The 19018-nt window shown below is 41.6% G+C and overlaps 1 protein-coding gene across 2 annotated transcripts in view; it reads right to left on the bottom strand.

The window, feature by feature from the left end:
* The window catches only part of NBAS (NBAS subunit of NRZ tethering complex), a 297038-nt gene that overhangs the window by 25125 nt on the left and 252895 nt on the right, over positions 1–19018 (bottom strand). For both annotated transcript variants that reach the window (XM_061622739.1, XM_061622740.1), the window contains 2 exons: positions 14307–14446; positions 2770–2914 (listed from right to left, as the gene is read on the bottom strand). In XM_061622739.1, coding sequence (XP_061478723.1) covers positions 2770–2914; positions 14307–14446 — 285 coding nt within the window. The remainder of the gene's footprint in view (positions 1–2769; positions 2915–14306; positions 14447–19018) is intronic.

Genomic DNA, 19018 nt, shown 5'->3' with positions numbered 1-19018 from the left:
AAAGAATTTTCACCGTTCTGTCAAGCCTCTTACGATGCTGCCTCTTAAGGTTTTGATGGGTTTGCAGATATAAAACGTTACTGACACTATAAAACTGCTGCTTCACCCAGACTGTGCATTCTAACAGCTATCAGCATTTATTTTTGCAAACATTGTGCCCATGGCAGTAACTTGAGCCTCCTAGACAGGCAGAAAATGTGTAGGAATAGACAGTGTTCAGTGTTTCATTTTGTGCTCTGTAAGGCTTTTGCTGTTGTAAAAGGAATAAAGCTGAAAAGAAAATGTTTGAAAAGACTAGACGAAGCTACGCAGAGCAATCCTGACTGAACCTGGTATAACTTAGGCCGCTGTAACACATACTGCTATTTGTTACCCCTATTCTAAAGTCAAACTGAGTGCATCTGAGAGGGGCTACTGCTGGCTGAGCCAGCTGGTGAGAGCAAGCCTGAGTTCTGAGGAATGGGCCCTAGGTCACATGGCCAAGCTGAACAGGGTATGGAATAGGTGTAAGTCTCTCCTTGCCATGTCCCACCATGCCCCCCCTTTTGTGGGACTTACCCCAGCTGAGTCGGGATAAGAGACTTAGCTGACTATCTGCCTGTTCTAAACTCCACTCATCCTGGCAGGTCTTAGGCTTGCATTGCTCCCTAATACATTTAATTTTACTAGATTACATACAATACGTTCAATCTCCCTGCTCACATTCATCCAGTGTTGGATTTCACTTGAGAGTACAGCTGGTCAGTAAAAGATTTAGACCATTAATTTGATAAAGAAGCAACAAAACATTCATGCTATATGAACCAGGGCTGTGGAGTCGGTATGCCAAACCTTCGACTCCGACTCCTCTATTTTTCTGCTGTCAGACTCCGACTCCTTCATAAATGGCAAATGTATATTAACTAGTAATAACAAATTTACTGTAGTAAAATGGTAGCACAAGGCATTTCATCACCACCACGTGAATCATCAGGCTAGATTGATAGAACATAAAATATATTTATTTGATTAAAATTTCTGAACAAGAAAACTTTCCTAAATTCCTATGAAAGTTTTTATTTTGAAGCCGGAGTCAGAACATTTCTACCGACTCCGACTCCACCCAAAATTGCTTCCGACTCCATGACTCCAGAGCCCTGATATGAATAGCCATGAATATTGCAGCTCTGTTTTGCCTTCACCAGCTATGTCTGGCATTCGCTCAACTTGAAAGTGGTGACCTAAATGCCTTCAGCCTCGCCGCAGAAGATACCAGGAAAAACCACTCCTTCTAACAGTAAACTCAATGCCATCATGCTGAGTTCAACAGAGTCAAAATGGGGCCATTGAGGAAGAAGAGATACTAGCACGTGGAAGGTTTGCAAAGTACAAAAAACACTTTTAAAACCGCAAACAGTCTATGAAGGGCTGAACATTCTCAGGAGTGACCAGGAACTATGGGTTACTGATTGTCACTTGGAAAAGAAAAATTAAAAACCAAGGAAGAAGGGGGCAAGAAAATTCAGCTTACACTTTCCTGGAAGAACAAAAAAAGGAGCACATCTGTTAGCACAGGTGAGTATTTACCACAATAGTTTGTTGCAGGCTCCAGTTATTGATTCATATAAAAACAAAACAAGATGACAACTCTGCCTCCTGAAAGATTCTGATACATTTGAGGAAGGGCCTTAGCTCAGTTAGAGAACATATACTTTGCATATAGAAGGTCCTAAGTTCAGTTTCTGAAACTCCAGTTGAAAAGGGTTCAGGTAACAGGGCTAGAAAACTCCTCTGCTTAAGGTGGAGTTCAGGAAGCTATGGCCCTCCAGATAATATTGGACTACTACTCCCATCATTCCTAGCCATTGGCCATGCTGGCTGGGGTTGATGGAGATGAAATCTATTAGCATATGGAGGGCCACAGGTGTAGATTTATCAATATGTCACTCTGCTAGTGTTAGAACAATGAAACTATGTGTATGTCAGGTGTGCAGGCCCCCGGTAACATTTTCTAGATGACCTTCTGGAAGAACCTGGTTTGAAATCTGTCCTGCCAGTCCCATAAAAAAAGTTCACAGCCATGTTAACAATGGACAGCCCATTTGAGCATGCTCAGAATATTAGGACAGCACCTCATGGGAAATTTTCCAAACAAAAAAGGCTGGAGCTAGTAGTTTTATGAGGAGGTTTGTGATAATTGCCACATCTGGAGGAGAGGAGACTTCAAGGAATTTATCATCTTCATCATCTCAGAAGTGTCAGGGTTTCAGTAAGGAAATTTGGAAGGGATCAAATCAACGACAAAAAAGGTGAAAATATATCAACAATCTCTAGCGCCCTGGTCCAGAGATGGAACATGCTGAAGCAGCAGCAGACTTCCATATGGATGAATGCTCACATGAGGTGCATGCATTTTGATACACATCTGGGAGCCATCAGTCATTAAGTGTGAATTGTTGCCCACAACTATTACTGGGACAGGGCTTATGTCTCTGATGAGGCTTGTGTAAAGAGTGAGGGGGGGATTACACAGCATCAGTACCTGATGAACAGAGGAAATAGTGCTGTACTTGCAATGAGTTTGCAGTTAAGGCATAAATATTTCAGCCCTTGTTTACAAATATATTCCTATGCTGAACAAGAAAAAAAGAACACTGTAAGAGCCCTGCTGGATCAGATGTGCTTCCCACAGTGGTTAACCAGATGCCTTAGAGATGTCTGCAAACAGAATGTGAGGGAAAATACAATATACACTCATCTTTTACTAGGACGCTAGGAAAATAAACTCACCTGTGTGGAGAGTATGTGCTTTGTCTCATATAAAGAGCGGCAGATTTTCAGGATTTCATTCCCTGTATTCTCTTTATGGTCCTGTAGGCATGTCATAAGCATCATTGTTGCCAATTTAATCCAAGGGTTATTACTAGGACATGCTCTGGAATGCAGATTAAAAAGGTTTCTTGTAAGCATTAAACACAAACTGATCAAGCACACAAATACTTTCCTGTGCATATGCCTCTACCTGCTAAATTGAGCACAGCTAGACAACATATAATTGCGATTGGGAAGAGAAAAAATCAAGTCTTTACAAAATGGAAAGGACCCCTGTCTTGCAGCCATGACTAATATAGGACTGTAAAAACAAAATGGAATTTCTAAAATGTAAATTTCTGCTCTTCATGAGGAGAGGTAGCCAGTTACAACTGGAGAAGCCTCTCCTCCAAGGCTAGGAAGGCAGACACCAAAGAGAAAGAGGTATATTACAGTGGACATCTGGGTTTCACCCTTACAGGGTATAACTTTATTTGTGTGTGTAACACTTGTTTTTTGTATACATATGCAGATTAACACAAAGTGTGTAAAAAAAATGGTGGCAGCAACCTGAAGTCAGCTGCAGCAATTTGGGGCAGCAAAGGACGGGTGAGTATTTATGTTTCTTGTCCTCCTGTTTGGAGATTTACAAATACTACACTCATGTATGCTATATCCATAGGCCCTAGAGATGAGTTTAGAACACAGTTAGGAATACACAGACAAAAGAAAACGTTTTGGCATTTAAACTCAAATGAACTGCTTTTAGAAATGAGTGTAAGAAATAGCTAGACAGCGTGCTTGTTATAGTTAAGGTAGTGGTGTGCCCCAGTTGAAGGGACAGTTAGATCAGGAAGAGGAGTCAGATGAGGACAAGGCTCCTTGGGGAGCTGGAGGAAGGAACGCGAGCAGGGAGGGTTCTGGCAGCCCTCAAAACCCCATGCCCGGCACTTCCACCGAGGCATCTCCTGCCTCGCCTGCAAGTCCAACGCCTGAGAAGTTGGGAAGCAACTCTCCAATCACGGCATCTACAGGAATCCCTGCCAAATACTTCAAACGCTTCCCAGCCAATCAGCATCCCGCTTCCAGAGGCTGCGCTGTCACCTAGGGAAGCTCCGCTGTCGGATGGGCCGTCTGAGACTCGCCCCCCCTCACCCTGCGCGAGGAGGCACAAGAAGAGAGACTTTCAACGGGTGAAACTCAGGCGGAGCCACCACTTACGTGCAAAGAACTTCCCTACTTAAGCCGGTGTCTTCCAAGGCACAAGTGCTGAGTTAACTCTCCCCAAATGCTGCAGAGACTGTTTAGCTAGGATAGTTAGGGAAGTAATGAGTCAGAGTAGACAGGCATATGAAGCACACCGCTTTGGATGTAACCCATAATTTTAATAAAAAGAAAAAAAGACATCACCTCGCCTCAGTCTGAATCCTTCGTCTCTGGGCAGGACACGTAGAACAAATATGTGGAAGAGCTGATCAAAAAGACTAATTGATAGATTGCCTAGGCAAAGAGCCAGGAATATCTACATGCACCTCAGTTATGCTGAGAACACCATTGTTAGGCACAACTTGAAAACAGATGGAAAGCAGACTTTGATCAGAGGTAAAAGTGAAAACTTACACATTACCAATCCCTTTCTGATGTCTCATGCTAAATAAGTATCATGAATTGTTAAAGCTGGCAATAATTATAATGAATTTCAGAAAATTATAATCTTATAGAAGTCCTCATCTGGAGTTGCATCTTTTTCTACACCCAAACCACTTATTATTATGACATTAACATTTTGAAGGGTTTACGTTTTATTTACGAGTTCTATTTAGGAAAAACTATGCCACTTAATTTACAAGTCATACAGTAAACACACAAAACCTCATTAAAAGTTAGAAGAGATTAATATTTACTGCTCATAAATTATAAACATCTCAAGTTTGGGTGCTCCTGGCACAAAACCCCCTTGCCAAACTAAGTTTGTGGAAGAATCCATACAAATTAACTACAAAAATAAAGTTTAGCTTTGTTTTCTTACACGCACACACGCCTGCGTGCATACACACACACACATTTAACCTCACATTTCTTGGAATGTTTTTCTGAATTTCAATCATAATGTGATTAATAATGCTTGAAATTGATATCCAGTGTCATGCCAGTGGTTGTGATGAGACTTTCCCTTCCTCACCTTCCCCCTGCAGCCCCTAGAATCTCCTAATCTGCTCCGGAAGGTCCTCCAACCCTTAGAAGCAAACTGTTGAGGAACGGGAAATCCCAACTGCACAAGTGGGTTGATGCTGCTGGATGACACCCAGCCTTCTTGAACTAAAAGATTAATGGAATGGGGAAGGGGGAGAGGGCATGATAGAGCATTGAAGTTAATATTATTATTGTCAACTACCTCATTAATCACCTAAAACCTTGATAAAAAAAAGGTCTATTAAAATATCCATGGGGGGAGTAGTGCGTGCATAAAATGCATATATTTGTGAAAAGAACATACAAAAATGCATTAATTATCCACTGTTTTCAATTCAAGTGCTTATAATAGCTGTGGGAGGCATCCCTTCTCTCTCATGCATGGGGTGCCTCTTCTAAGATGCTGTCCACTGCAATGCACTCTATGTGGGGCTGACTGTGAAGCTGGCCCAGAAACTGTAGCTTGTGCAAAATGCAGCGGTGTGATTGTTCACAGGGGCAGAATATCACTACCATGTTATACAGTAACTAAAAGAAGTGCACTGGCTGCCAATTAGCTACGAAACTAACTTCAGTGTATTGGCAGTGGTGTACAAAGCCCTATACAGTTGAGGATCGTGATCCCTGAAAGATTGTCTCACCTCTTACATACTCAATCGGTCAGTCACTGTGCTCTGCATGAGGGCCTCCTGCAGGTACCATCAAATACTTATCAGGAGATTCATTCTGTATGATACAGGAATCAGGCCTTTAATGTGGTGGCATCTAAACTTTGGAATTTCCTCCCATTAAATATTAGACAGCTGTTGTCTCTACTATCTTTTCAGCACTTACTGAAGACCTTCCTTTTCCAACAAGCCTTTTAAGTGGAGATCGTTATCCCCATCTGTATCTGTATCTGTACTGGAGCTATTCTGAACTTTTTAAATATATCATCATCATGGTTTATTTGTATGCCATCTTTCCATAGTAATTTATGCTCAAGATGGCTCACAATATGAAAAAGTTACATAATTCACTGTTACAAAACAAAATTCAAAATAGTCAAACAATTAAGTTAAAGAAATATACAATAAATTGAAACAACACACTTATAATTCATAAGGTGCAGCACTGAAATACAAAAAACAATAACTACCTCCAGAATTAAATTAAATTTTAAATTAAAAGCCCCTAAACAACACCCCAAAGTCAAGATGGTCTTTGGCATCTTCAGGCAATAGCAGTTACAGCTGCAGTCAGGGACCCAACTTCCCAGACCAGGTAGAAAGAGGCCAGCAAGCAGGGAGAGGTTCTTGGAGCACTCACAGTTGAAATGGTCTTTGGCACCATATATATGGAATTGTTTTATATACAGAGCTGTTTTTAATTGTGATTGCCTTTTTCTTGTTTTGCAGTTGTATATTTTATTGTTGTAACCCATCCTGGGACCTTGCTGTGAAGGCCAAGTCAGAAATCTAATAAAGAAATAAATAGTACTCTGACAAGTATATGCATTATCTAAAATCAAACAGCATTTCCCCCTGCAGAAATGCTTAACTGATAATTGACTAAAATGCATATGATTCACCATCTAAGATTTCTTTAATTAGGTGATAGTCCTTTCTTTGGAAGGAGACAGGTAAAATCTCATTGGCTGCTATTAGCATAAGGCATAAGGACTTACATAGAAGTCTTTGAATACTTAAAGATTTACCAGGCTAAAACATATAGCAATGACTGCTCTGTTTTCCTTGCCAAAAGCAAGCTTTAAAAACAGAGGAAAATGAAGACTATGAATGAATGATGAGGGGAGAGAGACTCCGTTTGTCAGCAGGGGATGGCTATTTCCACCTGCCTTGCTATGCCCTCCAGTCCTGGGAGCCTTCAAAAGGGAGCTTCTGAAAGACTTTCTGGCCCTTTGGGTTGAGGCATAAGGGGACAGAAGAGGTTTTTATATCAGCTTGGGGGTTAGCTATCAATATCTTTGCTTTAGCTTTACATTTATTTACACTTTGATGTATATTAACTTTTTTAGTGTTGTAGTCACTTTTTATTATGTATTGTGCTAGAGTATTTTGACTGTTTGTGTTAAGCGCTTTGAGCACATGTATTTGTGGAAAATGTGGTATATAAATAAATTGACTATGACTCTACACACACACAGAGAGAGAGAGAGAGAGAGGAGGAGGGAGCTCTTTATATACCACATAAAAAGCTGTAGTATTAATAGAGGCTGATAACAACATTACAAAATTTGATACACATCTACTTTCTTTACAATAGTAAGTCGGCTTTGTGTATGATGAGCCACATACAGCTGCAATAGGGTTGCCAGGTGTTTGCCCAGAGACTCCAGGTTTTGGGGGTCCTCTCCAGGTGGCTTACCTTAATCTCCAGACTCTTAGCTTTCATTTTTTTTTTAAAAAAAGTAAGTTTCTAAGTGGTCCGGTTCAAAAGATATAAACCAAAATGTTTTGAATTAAGGAATCAAACAAGTTTAAATTTTACTGGACCGTTGAAGAGGGCAGCTTATTTGTCTTATTCATATCAAGGTATGAAAACCTTCCCAATATGAATTTTTTCAGAGAGTAAATCTCCAATCCTAATTCCACATACCTGGGAGTTAACCCCATTGAATTCAGTAGGACTTACTTTTGAGTAGACATGGTTAGGATTGTGCTGAAAATCAATGGGACTTTTGAATGAACATAGAAAAGGATTGTGTGTGTATCTTTCTCTCCCCTTCCGATCTTTTTTTTTTAAAAAGCAGTTAGGCAGGGCTTACGTAGGTGTCACTGCTTTTATTTGGCAGGAAGCTAATACTTATTTTTTTAAAAAAATGTTCTGCAATGGCCAACTGCTTTTGACAATAAACTATTATATGGAGTATATGTATTTTTACATCTCCAATGTGTGTGTATATGGAATATTTCCATCTACCCTGGGAGGTAGGGTTCGAAACCAAGGAAGCTAACAAGAAATAAAGCCATTTAAAATCCAATAACCATAAAACAAATAGAAAACAGTTGCAAAACTGACGCATGATTCTGAGTGGAGTTCCTTATCAATGAATTGCAATCCTGTGCATGCTTCCCTGTCTGAGTAAACCACATTGAATACATTGGGACTTGCTTGTGGGAAAACAGGCATAGGATTGCACTATAAATATATTTTACAGGTTATGTAAATAATAAACATCTTTGACATTCATGCTTATAGAAATATTTCTTCATACTATGTCTTGATATGCATCTGATTTCACACTATGGTTGTAAATTATTACCTACTAATTATTATTTCCTCTACATTTTAAGTGTGCCCTTCTTGCTTGGGTGGTCATATTCCCCCTCTGTTGTTTTCATCATGAGGGGCAGATTAGGCTGAGAGATGGCATGTAACCCATGGTCACCCAGTACACTTTGTAGCTTATTTCCATTTTAAAATTTAATTAAAATGATTTATACGTAGGCAAAGTTTATGAAGTAATACAGATCCACATAATATATTTAAAGGATGTCCATCTTGCATTTAAAGCACATGATATCCCCTAAACAATCCAGGGAAGTGTAGTTTCCCCCTCAGTTATAGTTCCCACCACCCTTAACAAACTACAGTTCCCAGGATTCTGTGGTGGGATCCATGTACTTCAAATGTATGTTCAATGTGCTTTAAATGCATGGCGCGGATCTGCCCTAGTATGCTGTGCATTCATAACTGAATTGAAAACGACAATTTTAAAAGATACATTTTTAAACAGGACTGTAGCTCAGTGGTAGGGCACATAGTTTGCATGCAAAGGTCCAAAGAGACTATTGCCTGGAATCCTGGAGAGCCAATGCTAGTCCATGTCGTCAGTACTGAACTAGATGGTACCAAATGGCCTCAGTCGGTACAAAAGATGAAAGAGACCCAAAGGCCACAGTGACTCTGAAATTTATTTATGTATTTTATTGACAACATTTAGACATTGCTTTATTGTAAAAACCTCAAACTAGTTTATAGAAGGAATTAAAACAATAAAATTATTGGCAAAAGCAATTAGAGACAGGTATTTAAAAACATTCAGAATAATAAAACCAACAATGAGTTAAAATAGATATAAAAAACATAATAGCTTCTATGTGCTTGGGTAGGCTTGCCTAAACAAAAATGATTTAGCAGGTGCCAAAATGAGTTCAATGAAGGCTCCTGTCCAATGTAAATAGGCAGGGAGTTCCAAAGCGTAGGTACTGCCAGACTAAAGGATCGATTTCTTACAAGAGCAGAACAAGTACTATGTGGAACCTGTAACATGGAAAGCACACCTTGAACTTAGCCTGGTAGCAAATTGGCAACCAGTGCAGATTTCAGAGCAGAGGTGTTATGTGCTGATGTCAGCAATCGTGCCGCAGCATTCTACACTAACTGCAGCCCCTGGATCAGGTTGTGCTTCATGGAGATTTCTGCGACCTTGCCTAACTGGCTGCCAGGATTTTTTTAGTTTTGGTTAGGAACACTGATTGGTTGTGGGATGCTGAGCTTTCTGCCTTACTCATAGGAATCTTGTGGGTGATATGGTATTGCATTTAGGAAACCACCACTGTCTTTTGTTTTTCTATTTGCATTTCAGTTTTCTCTGACCTTACATGCATAGAACCAATAACAGTGGTTCAATGTGGTCAGCTCAACCCCCTTAAACCCACTGATGATGCACCTTGTTATTTGCATGATGATTTGTTTCTTGCCCAATAGTGGTAAAAGAGAATCACATACTGGAAAGTGCGGCCTCAATTGTTGTTGTTTCCAATCTACTGCCTGTGAAGGTAGACCAAACCATGTGTGTTTTCTCTCTGTCAATTTCGCTCTGTCACTGGAATTGGGTTGGCTGTCAATGTGAGTTTATAGCAGCCCACTGAGTAGGCAGGAGAGAATCTTCTTAACTTTTACTCATTTCTCAAACTTCTCTCTGCAGTGAAGGACCAAGTCTGTAAAGAGGTTTGGAGCAGCCACGTTAAAAGGCAGGCAGGGCATTCCAGGCAGGGGGTTGCCAAAACTACTTTGATATGGATATTGTTGCAGAGGATCCCCAGCCAAGCTTTACCAACAGCACAATCCTAACCATATCTACTCAGAAGTAAGTCCTGTTGAGTTTTATGGGGCTTAGTCCCTAGTAAGTGAGTTTAGAATTGTAGCCTTCAGAGGCATCCATCTTTACTCCTGACTACTCCCATCTAACATCTCCACAACACTAGGCTTTTTTCCTACAATGGCCTTCTGGTAACTGGCCTGGCCTGAGGGCACTTAAACCCTTCTTGCCAGAAGCAAGTAGGCTAGATTAAATGTTCCTTACTCAGGCTCTCTAAACAGGTGAGAAGGAATGATCTATTCTCTTCAGCTGGACCTGGAAACACCCTCATTCAGCTAAGATTTCCAGAGATTTTTGTTTGTTTGAGTGGTATGCTCCAAGCAGCTGTGCTTGATGCTTAATGTATCATGCTTAGACATCACTAGGGCATGCCCCATGACATCACTAGGGTACGCCCCTGAAATCTCAGGGTTTGGGATGCTTCTGACCTGGCAACCGTAAACTGCAATCAGACCATTTGGAATTGTAATCTGAAAAACGAATGACCTAGAACTGGCCTGGTAGTGTCTATAAAAGAAGGAATGGTTAAGGAGGTAAAGAGTTCCTAATATTTAGCATCAAATCCACTAACACATTCTGATGGCTAATTATTGGTGAATGTACTCAACATAAAATTACCACCAAAGAGGAACAGTGAAGTCTCTACAAAGATAACTCAACAGCTTTCCAGATTAGTTAATTGGGAGTGAGGCACTCCGCATAATGGCAATTGCATTCTTCTTCTAAGATCTTCTAACAAGTGAAACAGGGATTACTTTCTTCAGCTGCATTAGCACTTTAGTACAGGACTTACTGCCACATGTGAATGTAACATATGAGCCAGTTTTACTGCTTTTTGTTATGGCCATTGGTGTGGCTAAGATATGTATATTACAGTGATCAAGTTCATGAAGCACAATTTCTAGTGAGCAGAAGAACACCTTCTCTGCTTTTTAGTCCAGGAGATAAGAAATGGGATCCTGAGCAAGTTTGCTGAGAATGGATCGATTATTTTCATGCTTATTGAGTTCAGTAGGATTTACTCCCCTGCAATCATGCTTAGGAAAGATGAAACTGACCACAGGGGATCGGGAGGGGAGGAGGAGGAAGGGCAGGGGGAGGGGAGGGGGAGGGAGGGGAAGAAGGACAGAGGGGATGAGAAGTGCAGGTTTGATCATTTGCATTTTTATTGAGTTCAGTAAGATTTACTCCCATGCAATCATGTATAGGATAGGTAAAACTAAAAAGAAGAGGAAGGGAGGGCTGGAGTGGGTAGAGGAGGAAGAAAGAAGAATAGAGCGGAGGAGGAAGGGAGAGGGGAGTGAGGGGAAAGGCCGGTCTGATCATTTGCATGCTTACTGAGTTCAATGGGATTTACTCCTGTGCAATCATGGTTAGGATAGGTAAAGCTGACCATGGGGGAGGGGGAGGGGAAAGAAGAGGGAAGGAGGAGGAAGGAGAGAGGGGAGTGGAAGGGAGGTGAAAGGAGGGGAGGGAAGGGAAGGGGTAAAGGAAAGGGGAGGGAAGGGGTAAAGGAAAGGGGAGGGAAGGGGTAAAGGAAAGGGGAGGGAAGGGGTAAAGGGGAGGTAATGGAGGCAGGAGAGGCGGGCAGGTTTGATCATTTGCATGCTTACTGAGTTCAATGGGATTTACTGCCGTGCAGCCATGCTTGGGATAGGAGAACCTGACCTGGGGGAGGGGCAAAAAGGGGAGGAGGGGGCAGGAATGGGAGGAGAGGGCAGGAATGGGAGGGGAGGGGATTGGGTGGGTGGGCACTGGGCAGAGGGGAAGCCCCTTTCCTTTCCAAAAGGAAAACTGAACAGTATCATTTTTCAGGGTTTCCCCCAACTTTTTATTCTACAGCAGGCACATGTAGCCTCCCACCCAAATTTAAACCAAAACTGGCCCTGGCCACATCCACACTTCATCTTTATTTCACTTTAGACAGGCATGTCTTCTCTGAAAGAATCCTGGGAAGTGTAGTTAGTGAAGGGTGCTTAGAATTGCTAGGAGAGGCCCTGTTCCCCTCACAAACCTTCAGTCAGAGCGGCTGACTATTAAACCAGTCTGGCCACTGGAGTTCTCTAAGGGGAATAGGAGTCTCCTCTCAGCACCCTTCACAAACTACTCTTCCCAGGATTCTTTGGGAGAAGCCATGATTGTATCAAGTGAAATCAAAGTCTAGTGTGGGTGTGGCCCCCTGATTAGACAAGCCAAGCAGCTGTGAGTCTGGCTTTTAGAACACTGACAGTTGGTTCTTACTGAGCATGCCCAGGCTTACCATTGAGTTTAATGTTCAATTACTTAAATTAATTAAAAATCAGCTAGACATTATTTTAACTTTTAAATTGCAGAAGATGAAGGTCAGAGTATGGGGCAAGGTCAGCAACAGGATTACAGGTACTCTGTGAACATGGCTGATTTTTAATTAATTTCAACAGATTATAAGAACAGTGACAGAAAAAAGTCCAACAGGGAGCTGTTTCCCCCCTCTCTTTTAACACTTTGAACTCTGGATTCTCTCTTACTGTTTTGTGTATCCCCATGAATATTTAGAGGGTTGGTTAAGTAAGCGTTTCTGAGTTCAGAAGTACAAGTTTTGTAAGGTTTTGTTTTGAAATGAGTTTATGGAAAGCATCAGAATGGCATGGGGGTATTTTCAATTTTACACTGCGGAATGTGAAAAATCCATGCTGGCTATACATCCACTCCTGTGGCTGTATAATTTTAAGGACCCATCTTATTCCTGTGATAGTAATTTGTTTCCCACTGTTTTTAATACTGAATTTTAAATTGCTGTAAACCACTCTAGGGCCATGGTAAAGGTAGGTAAGAAATATTATCAAATAATAGCAAAAATAATAATACATACGCCCAAACCCCACCCTTTAAGTCTTCAAACTAAGGAAGGTGGCAAGATGTAGGCCAGGCTACCATAAATGTGTTAGGAAAAATAGGCACAATTTTTCCCCTCATATCAGAAATTTGTAATTTCTATGTGAAAAGAATAGACATGAAATTGTGGTAATTTGTGCTGTTCAAGAAACCTACACCATAGGGTGTAGCAATGTACAATTCTCTCTCCATGTATTTAGAAGCTTTTATACACGAAGAATCAAGCCAACTGAAAAAATCCCCCCCTTACCTTTGTCTTCATCTACTACTATGCAATCTGAATTTGCCTTTAAGCATAGTAGCCAAAAGAAAGTACATAACAGCATTTGGCAAAGCTGAAGTTGATCTTAACTTCCTACTAGGAAGCATTAGTAGGATCAATATGACAGAAACAGCTGTTACATAAGTTTTATGTGAACTGATGAACAAACATACATACAAAGTAGCAAAATTGGACTGGGCTTAATTGCTGAGACAATTTTAAAAGCATACTGGTTTCTACTGCTTAAGGGGAAAAACACTACAAAAACATATTGGCTTGTAGTGTTTGAAAAAAATATCCTAAACATAAAAAGCAGTTAAAAAACCAATTCCACAGTTCTTCAGTTTTATGCTTTTCATAAAGAGAGATACATTTGTTATTATTATGAATAGCCTTTTACATGCATCTCAAGGCAATTCACAAATATAACAGAACAGCTAAGAATAGTTTTAAAAACAGTAAAGAAAATAACTAGAGATAGGTTTAAAAATATTACAAAATGGACTGGGCCAGCCCCAGACATGCTGGGGCCCTTGGGCACAAGCCCAGGGCCCCACCGGGCCACCCTTTAGAGCCAGCCCTGAAAATGGACACCTAAGGCAGAGACCATTTCATCAAGTTTGAAAGGTTTGTTGAAATGAACCATGTCTTCAATTGTTTCCAGAAAGTAGTGGCCCCCTATCATACCTGAACAGGAACGCTGTTCCACAAAACAGAGGCAGATGAACTGAAAGCCCTGCTCCAAGTTACTGTGGAGCAGGGTTGTTATTTTAGGAACTTGGAGAAACACTCCTGCAGAACCCTACTAGGTATATAAGGGACAAGGTGGTGTCTTGAGTTATACAGGTCCTATCATCACCACCACCACCACCACCACCACCTTTCTTCCAAGGAGCTCAAAGTGGCATACAAATATGTTAATATCAAAATGCAAGGAAGCTTTATTTAACTAAAAGATTTGAGTGGGTCTATGGACAGTAGATTCTTAGGAAAAGGAAAGTAGAAAGTAAGACAATACTTACTTTTTTGTATATAAGAGACACATTTTTAACTCATGGAAGTGTGTGAACAAATACTTACACATCTGCACTTTTCATAGGTGGCCACGCTTGCAAAAGCATGACTAAATGCTGAAATTCTCCAGGATCCTTACTAGATTCCAAAAGTTTCTGGAAGAGACTATATCTCTTTTCTTCATTTTCAATATCAGTTATTTCTACCTAAGAAATTGGGAGAAAGCACAACTCATGTTACATGTGAGGTTCAAATTAAAAAGATAACTAATGAAGATAAGGTATAATTTTCCTGCAATAAATATAATGTATTTGTATCTGTAAGTGAAGTCACAGTTGAGAGAAGCAATATGATTTTCTTAGGAAACATTTTATTCAGTCTCATCTCCAACTATGTGCATTGAAACCACAGACACACCTATGTAATATAAAATTACTGGGAGTTATATTCTCCAGACAACATTAAACCCATGTAAGCAGATTAATGGAACAGTATAAATGCATCCCCCACCTTTCTGAATTCCCCAGACAAATAAAATGTGTATTACTTTACCAGTGCAGATTACTGTATATGAAATGCAACATTTGTACTGTAACATTACATCTTAAAAGTTCTTATGCTTTAATAGCTAAATATCTATAGTTCACCTATATAGAAACCTGCCAAAAGTCCTAAATGCACCAAAGGAGCTTTTCTTTTTCTTTTTTTAAAACCCAACAACTTTAAAATAAATGTATGTTTCAGTGTTAACTGGGACACTGTTTAACTGAAGCAATTCTTTTAAAAAGCAATGCAGGCCTGAGGAATAGGACACTAAATGAGATACAAGACAGGAAAAAACTAACTAGCTAGAAGGCTTGAAAAAACATGAGTCCAAAGGTATTTGAATGCTACTGTTTCATAAGAAACAGCTCATAAAAACTTTGGCACTGTGGGTTTTTGGATTAAATATTATACGTGTGCATTGACCCCAAGATTTGGTTTGGACTCTGATTCAGCGCTTCAGAAAACAGCCCACATCAGTTTGAGACACTATGTAGGCTGCTGGATTCAGCTTGGAGTCTGTCCAAGTCCACTTCATTTCTCTCCTCATCGCCATTCGCTATTAACAAATTGTAAAAATGGCTATAACTTTTTTCCTTCTGACAGAACTGGATTAAATCTACAGGCATAGTAGCCTCTCCAGAATGGATAAAGTTTGCCAAATTACAGACAAATAGGTCCAGGGGCTTTTGTCATGGACATCTCTAAATGTGATTAAAAAAAAGATAACTTTTAGACGGGAAATGAAGGTATAATTGGATGAAATTTGCAGGCAATGTCATTCTAACTGAGGGCATCAATCCTGCCAAATTTCAGGATGGTTGCATTGGCTAAAGAGCAGCTGTTATAATTTTGTGGTGGGCAAAAAAGGAATCAGTTATCCTTCCCTACTATTTTATGGGCAATTAGTCTGAAAACTGCAAGCGTGAGGTGTCCCTGGGTAAGAAATCTGCCAAACTGAAGACAAGTGGGTCCAGGGGCTTTTATACTATGTACCTTTGTGTGTGTGTATGTGTGTGTGTGTGTAAAGAACTAAATGGGATTCACTATCTGGGTAAAATAGTGCCCTGTGATTACAGCTTGACACATCACTCATAACCAAGCTCTGCCTCTGGCCTTTCTCCCCATTCTGTAGTTTGCTCTCTTCCCCCCCATCATTTCACACAGGCATTATTCCTTCTAAGGTAAACTTATGGCATATTACTTTCACTTTTACTAGACAGCTGTCTATGACATTTTCTTGATGTCTGGATTGATACCCTTGTGCCACCTCGTATAGATCTCGCTTCACCTCTGACAAGCCCAAATGCCTCTGAGGCACCCTGCTTCACCATGGAATTTGGCCAAATTCTTTGCAAACCCCTACTGAATAGGCTTTTTACGTTTATTTGAACCAAGTCACAATGGTTCTGAAAATTAAAGTAAGCAAAGAATCATTGCTTGAGCTTAAAAGTACCTTTTCATTTGTGCATTTTCATAATAGCAGAACACTAACCAAGGATGCAATAATCAGTATTCTGAAATATCTCAGCTTTTTTTTTTACAAATGTTAGAATAAGCCTGAATGTGTTTGGGCATTGGGAGCTACACTGGGGAATGGAGAGTGGAGTGGACAGAAGAGGGGACATGAGCTGTAGGTTCCAGTAGTATGGGGCAGGATTTCACTGCTCTGCATAGCTCCTCACTGCTACTACTTATGACCACATGAAGCAAAAACAAACATATGCCAGGAGCTACTGGGATAGCTGCATCCCAAGGACTCCAAGAGCTTCACCAGAAGGGCCGGAAAACAGAAGAGCACAAAGAGCAGCAAGATAAAAAGGCAGCTGTCAACTTGTCTGATATAGGTCCCAGGGACAGACAGCAAAGAGGAAGAGTTGGATTTATTTATTTTATTTAATTTATATACCGCCCTAAGCCAAAAAGGCTCTATGGGCGGTGTACATAAGAGATAAAACAAGCACAATATATAAATACAATAAGTATAACAAAATCAAAGATCAAAATGAACAATAACAAAGAACCAACAACGTCAAAATACAACAATAATGAAAATACTGATAAAATACACTATAAAATACAATTTAAAATACACTTTAAAATGCCTGGGAGTATAAAAAGGTTTTCACCTGGCGCCGAAAAGATAGCAGCGTCGGCGCCAGGCGCACCTCATCGGGGAGACCATTCCACAGTTCGGGAGCCACTACCGAAAAGGCCCTAGTTCTAGTCACAACCCTCCGGGCTTCTCGATGGGATGGCACCCGGAGGAGGGCCTTAGATGTTGAGCGCAGTGTACGGGTAGGTTCATATTGGGAGAGGCGTTCCACCAGGTATTGCGGTCCCATGCCGTGTAGGGCTTTATAGGTCAAAACCAGCACTTTGAATTTAGCCCGGAAACAAATAGGAAGCCAGTGCAGACGAGCCAGAACAGGTGTTATATGAGCAGACCTTCTGGTCCGCGTCAGTAATCTGGTCGCTGCATTCTGGACTAGCTGTAGTTTCCGAACTATCTTCAAGGGCAGCCCAACGTAGAGCGCATTGCAGTAGTCCAGCCTAGAAGTTACCAGAGCATGAACAACTGAGGCGAGGTCGTCACTGTCCAGATAGGGACGTAGCTGGGCTACCAGTCGAAGATGGTAGAAAGCATTCCATGCCACTGAGGCCACCTGGGTCTCGAGAGACAAGGAAGCATCGAAAAGAAATCCCAAGCTACAAACCTGTTCCTTCAAGGGGAGTGTAACCCCATCAAGAACAGGATGAACATCCTCCATCTGGGCAGTGAAGGCACTCACCAACAGCGTCTCGGTCTTGTCAGGATTGAGCTTCAGTTTGTTAGCCCCCATCCAGTCCATTATCGCGGCCAGGCAACGGTTTAGCACGTTAACAGCCTCACTTGAAGAAGATGAAAAGGAGAAATAGAGTTGCATGTCATCAGCATACTGATGACAACGCACCCCAAAACTCCTGATGACCGCACCCAGCGGCTGCATGTAGATGTTAAAAAGCATGGGGGACAGTACCGATCCCTGCGGGACTCCACAATGGAGAGTCCAGGGTGTCGAGCAATGTTCCCCAAGCACTACCTTCTGGTGACGACCCAGCAAGTAGGAGCGGAGCCACTGCCAAGCAGTACCCCCAACTCCCAACTCCGTGAGTCTTCCCAGAAGGATACCATGGTCGATGGTATCAAAAGCAGCTGAGAGATCAAGGAGAATCAACAGAGTCACACTCCTCCTGTCCCTCTCCCGACAGAGGTCATCATACAGGGCGACCAAGGCTGTTTCAGTGCCAAAACCGGGCCTACAACCGGATTGAAATGGATCAAGATAATCAGTGTCATCCAAGAGCCCCTGGAGCTGGCCGGCAACCACCCGCTCCAGGATCTTGCCCAGGAACGGAACATTCGCCACAGGTCTATAGTTGTTCAAGTTGTCTGGGTCCAAGGAGGGTTTCTTCAGGAGTGGTCTCACCACCGCCTCTTTTAGGCAGTCAGGGACCACTCCCTCTCTTAAAGAGGCATTTATTACCTCCTTGGCCCAGCCGGCGGTTCCGGTCCTGCCAGCTTTCACCAGCGAAGAGGGGCAAGGATCCAGTACAGACGTGGTCGCCCGCACCAGTCCAAGGATCCTGTCAACATCCTCAAGCTGCACAGACTGAAACTCATCCAATAAATGAGGACAAGACCGTGATCTGGATACTTCATTAGGTCCAACTGCTATAATATTGGAGTCTAAGTCCCGGCGAATGCATGCGATCTTATCTTGGAAGTGCTCGGCAAACTCATCACAGCGGGCTACAGATGAATCTATAATATCCCGAGGGCCAGAATGTAAAAGCCCTCGCACAATTTTAAAGAGCTCCGCTGGACGGGAGAGTGATGACTTAATAGTATCAGCAAAATATCTCTTTTTTGCTGCCCTCACCGCTACTATATACTGCTTAGAACAAGCACTTACCAAGGTGTAATTGCATTCATCGGGAGTTCGCCTCCATCTGCACTCAAGCCTCCTCCTCTCTTGCTTCATCGCTCTCAGCTCCAAGGTATACCATGGAGCTGTATGAGCTCTGCATAGGAGGGGGCGCATAGGAGCGATCGTGTCAACCGCCCAGGTCATTTCCGTATTCCACAGTTCAACCAGGATGTCAGCAGGAAGGAGCTTAAGAGAAGCAGGGTGGCGTTGGAATGAGAGGAGGAGGTGAGTGGGAATCTAAAATAAAAGGAGCAGAGATAAGCA

The sequence above is a fragment of the Rhineura floridana genome, chromosome 4 (genome assembly GCF_030035675.1).
Source record: "Rhineura floridana isolate rRhiFlo1 chromosome 4, rRhiFlo1.hap2, whole genome shotgun sequence".
Taxonomy (NCBI): Eukaryota; Metazoa; Chordata; class Lepidosauria; order Squamata; family Rhineuridae; genus Rhineura; species Rhineura floridana.
This window is presented reverse-complemented; position numbering and strand designations above follow the sequence as displayed.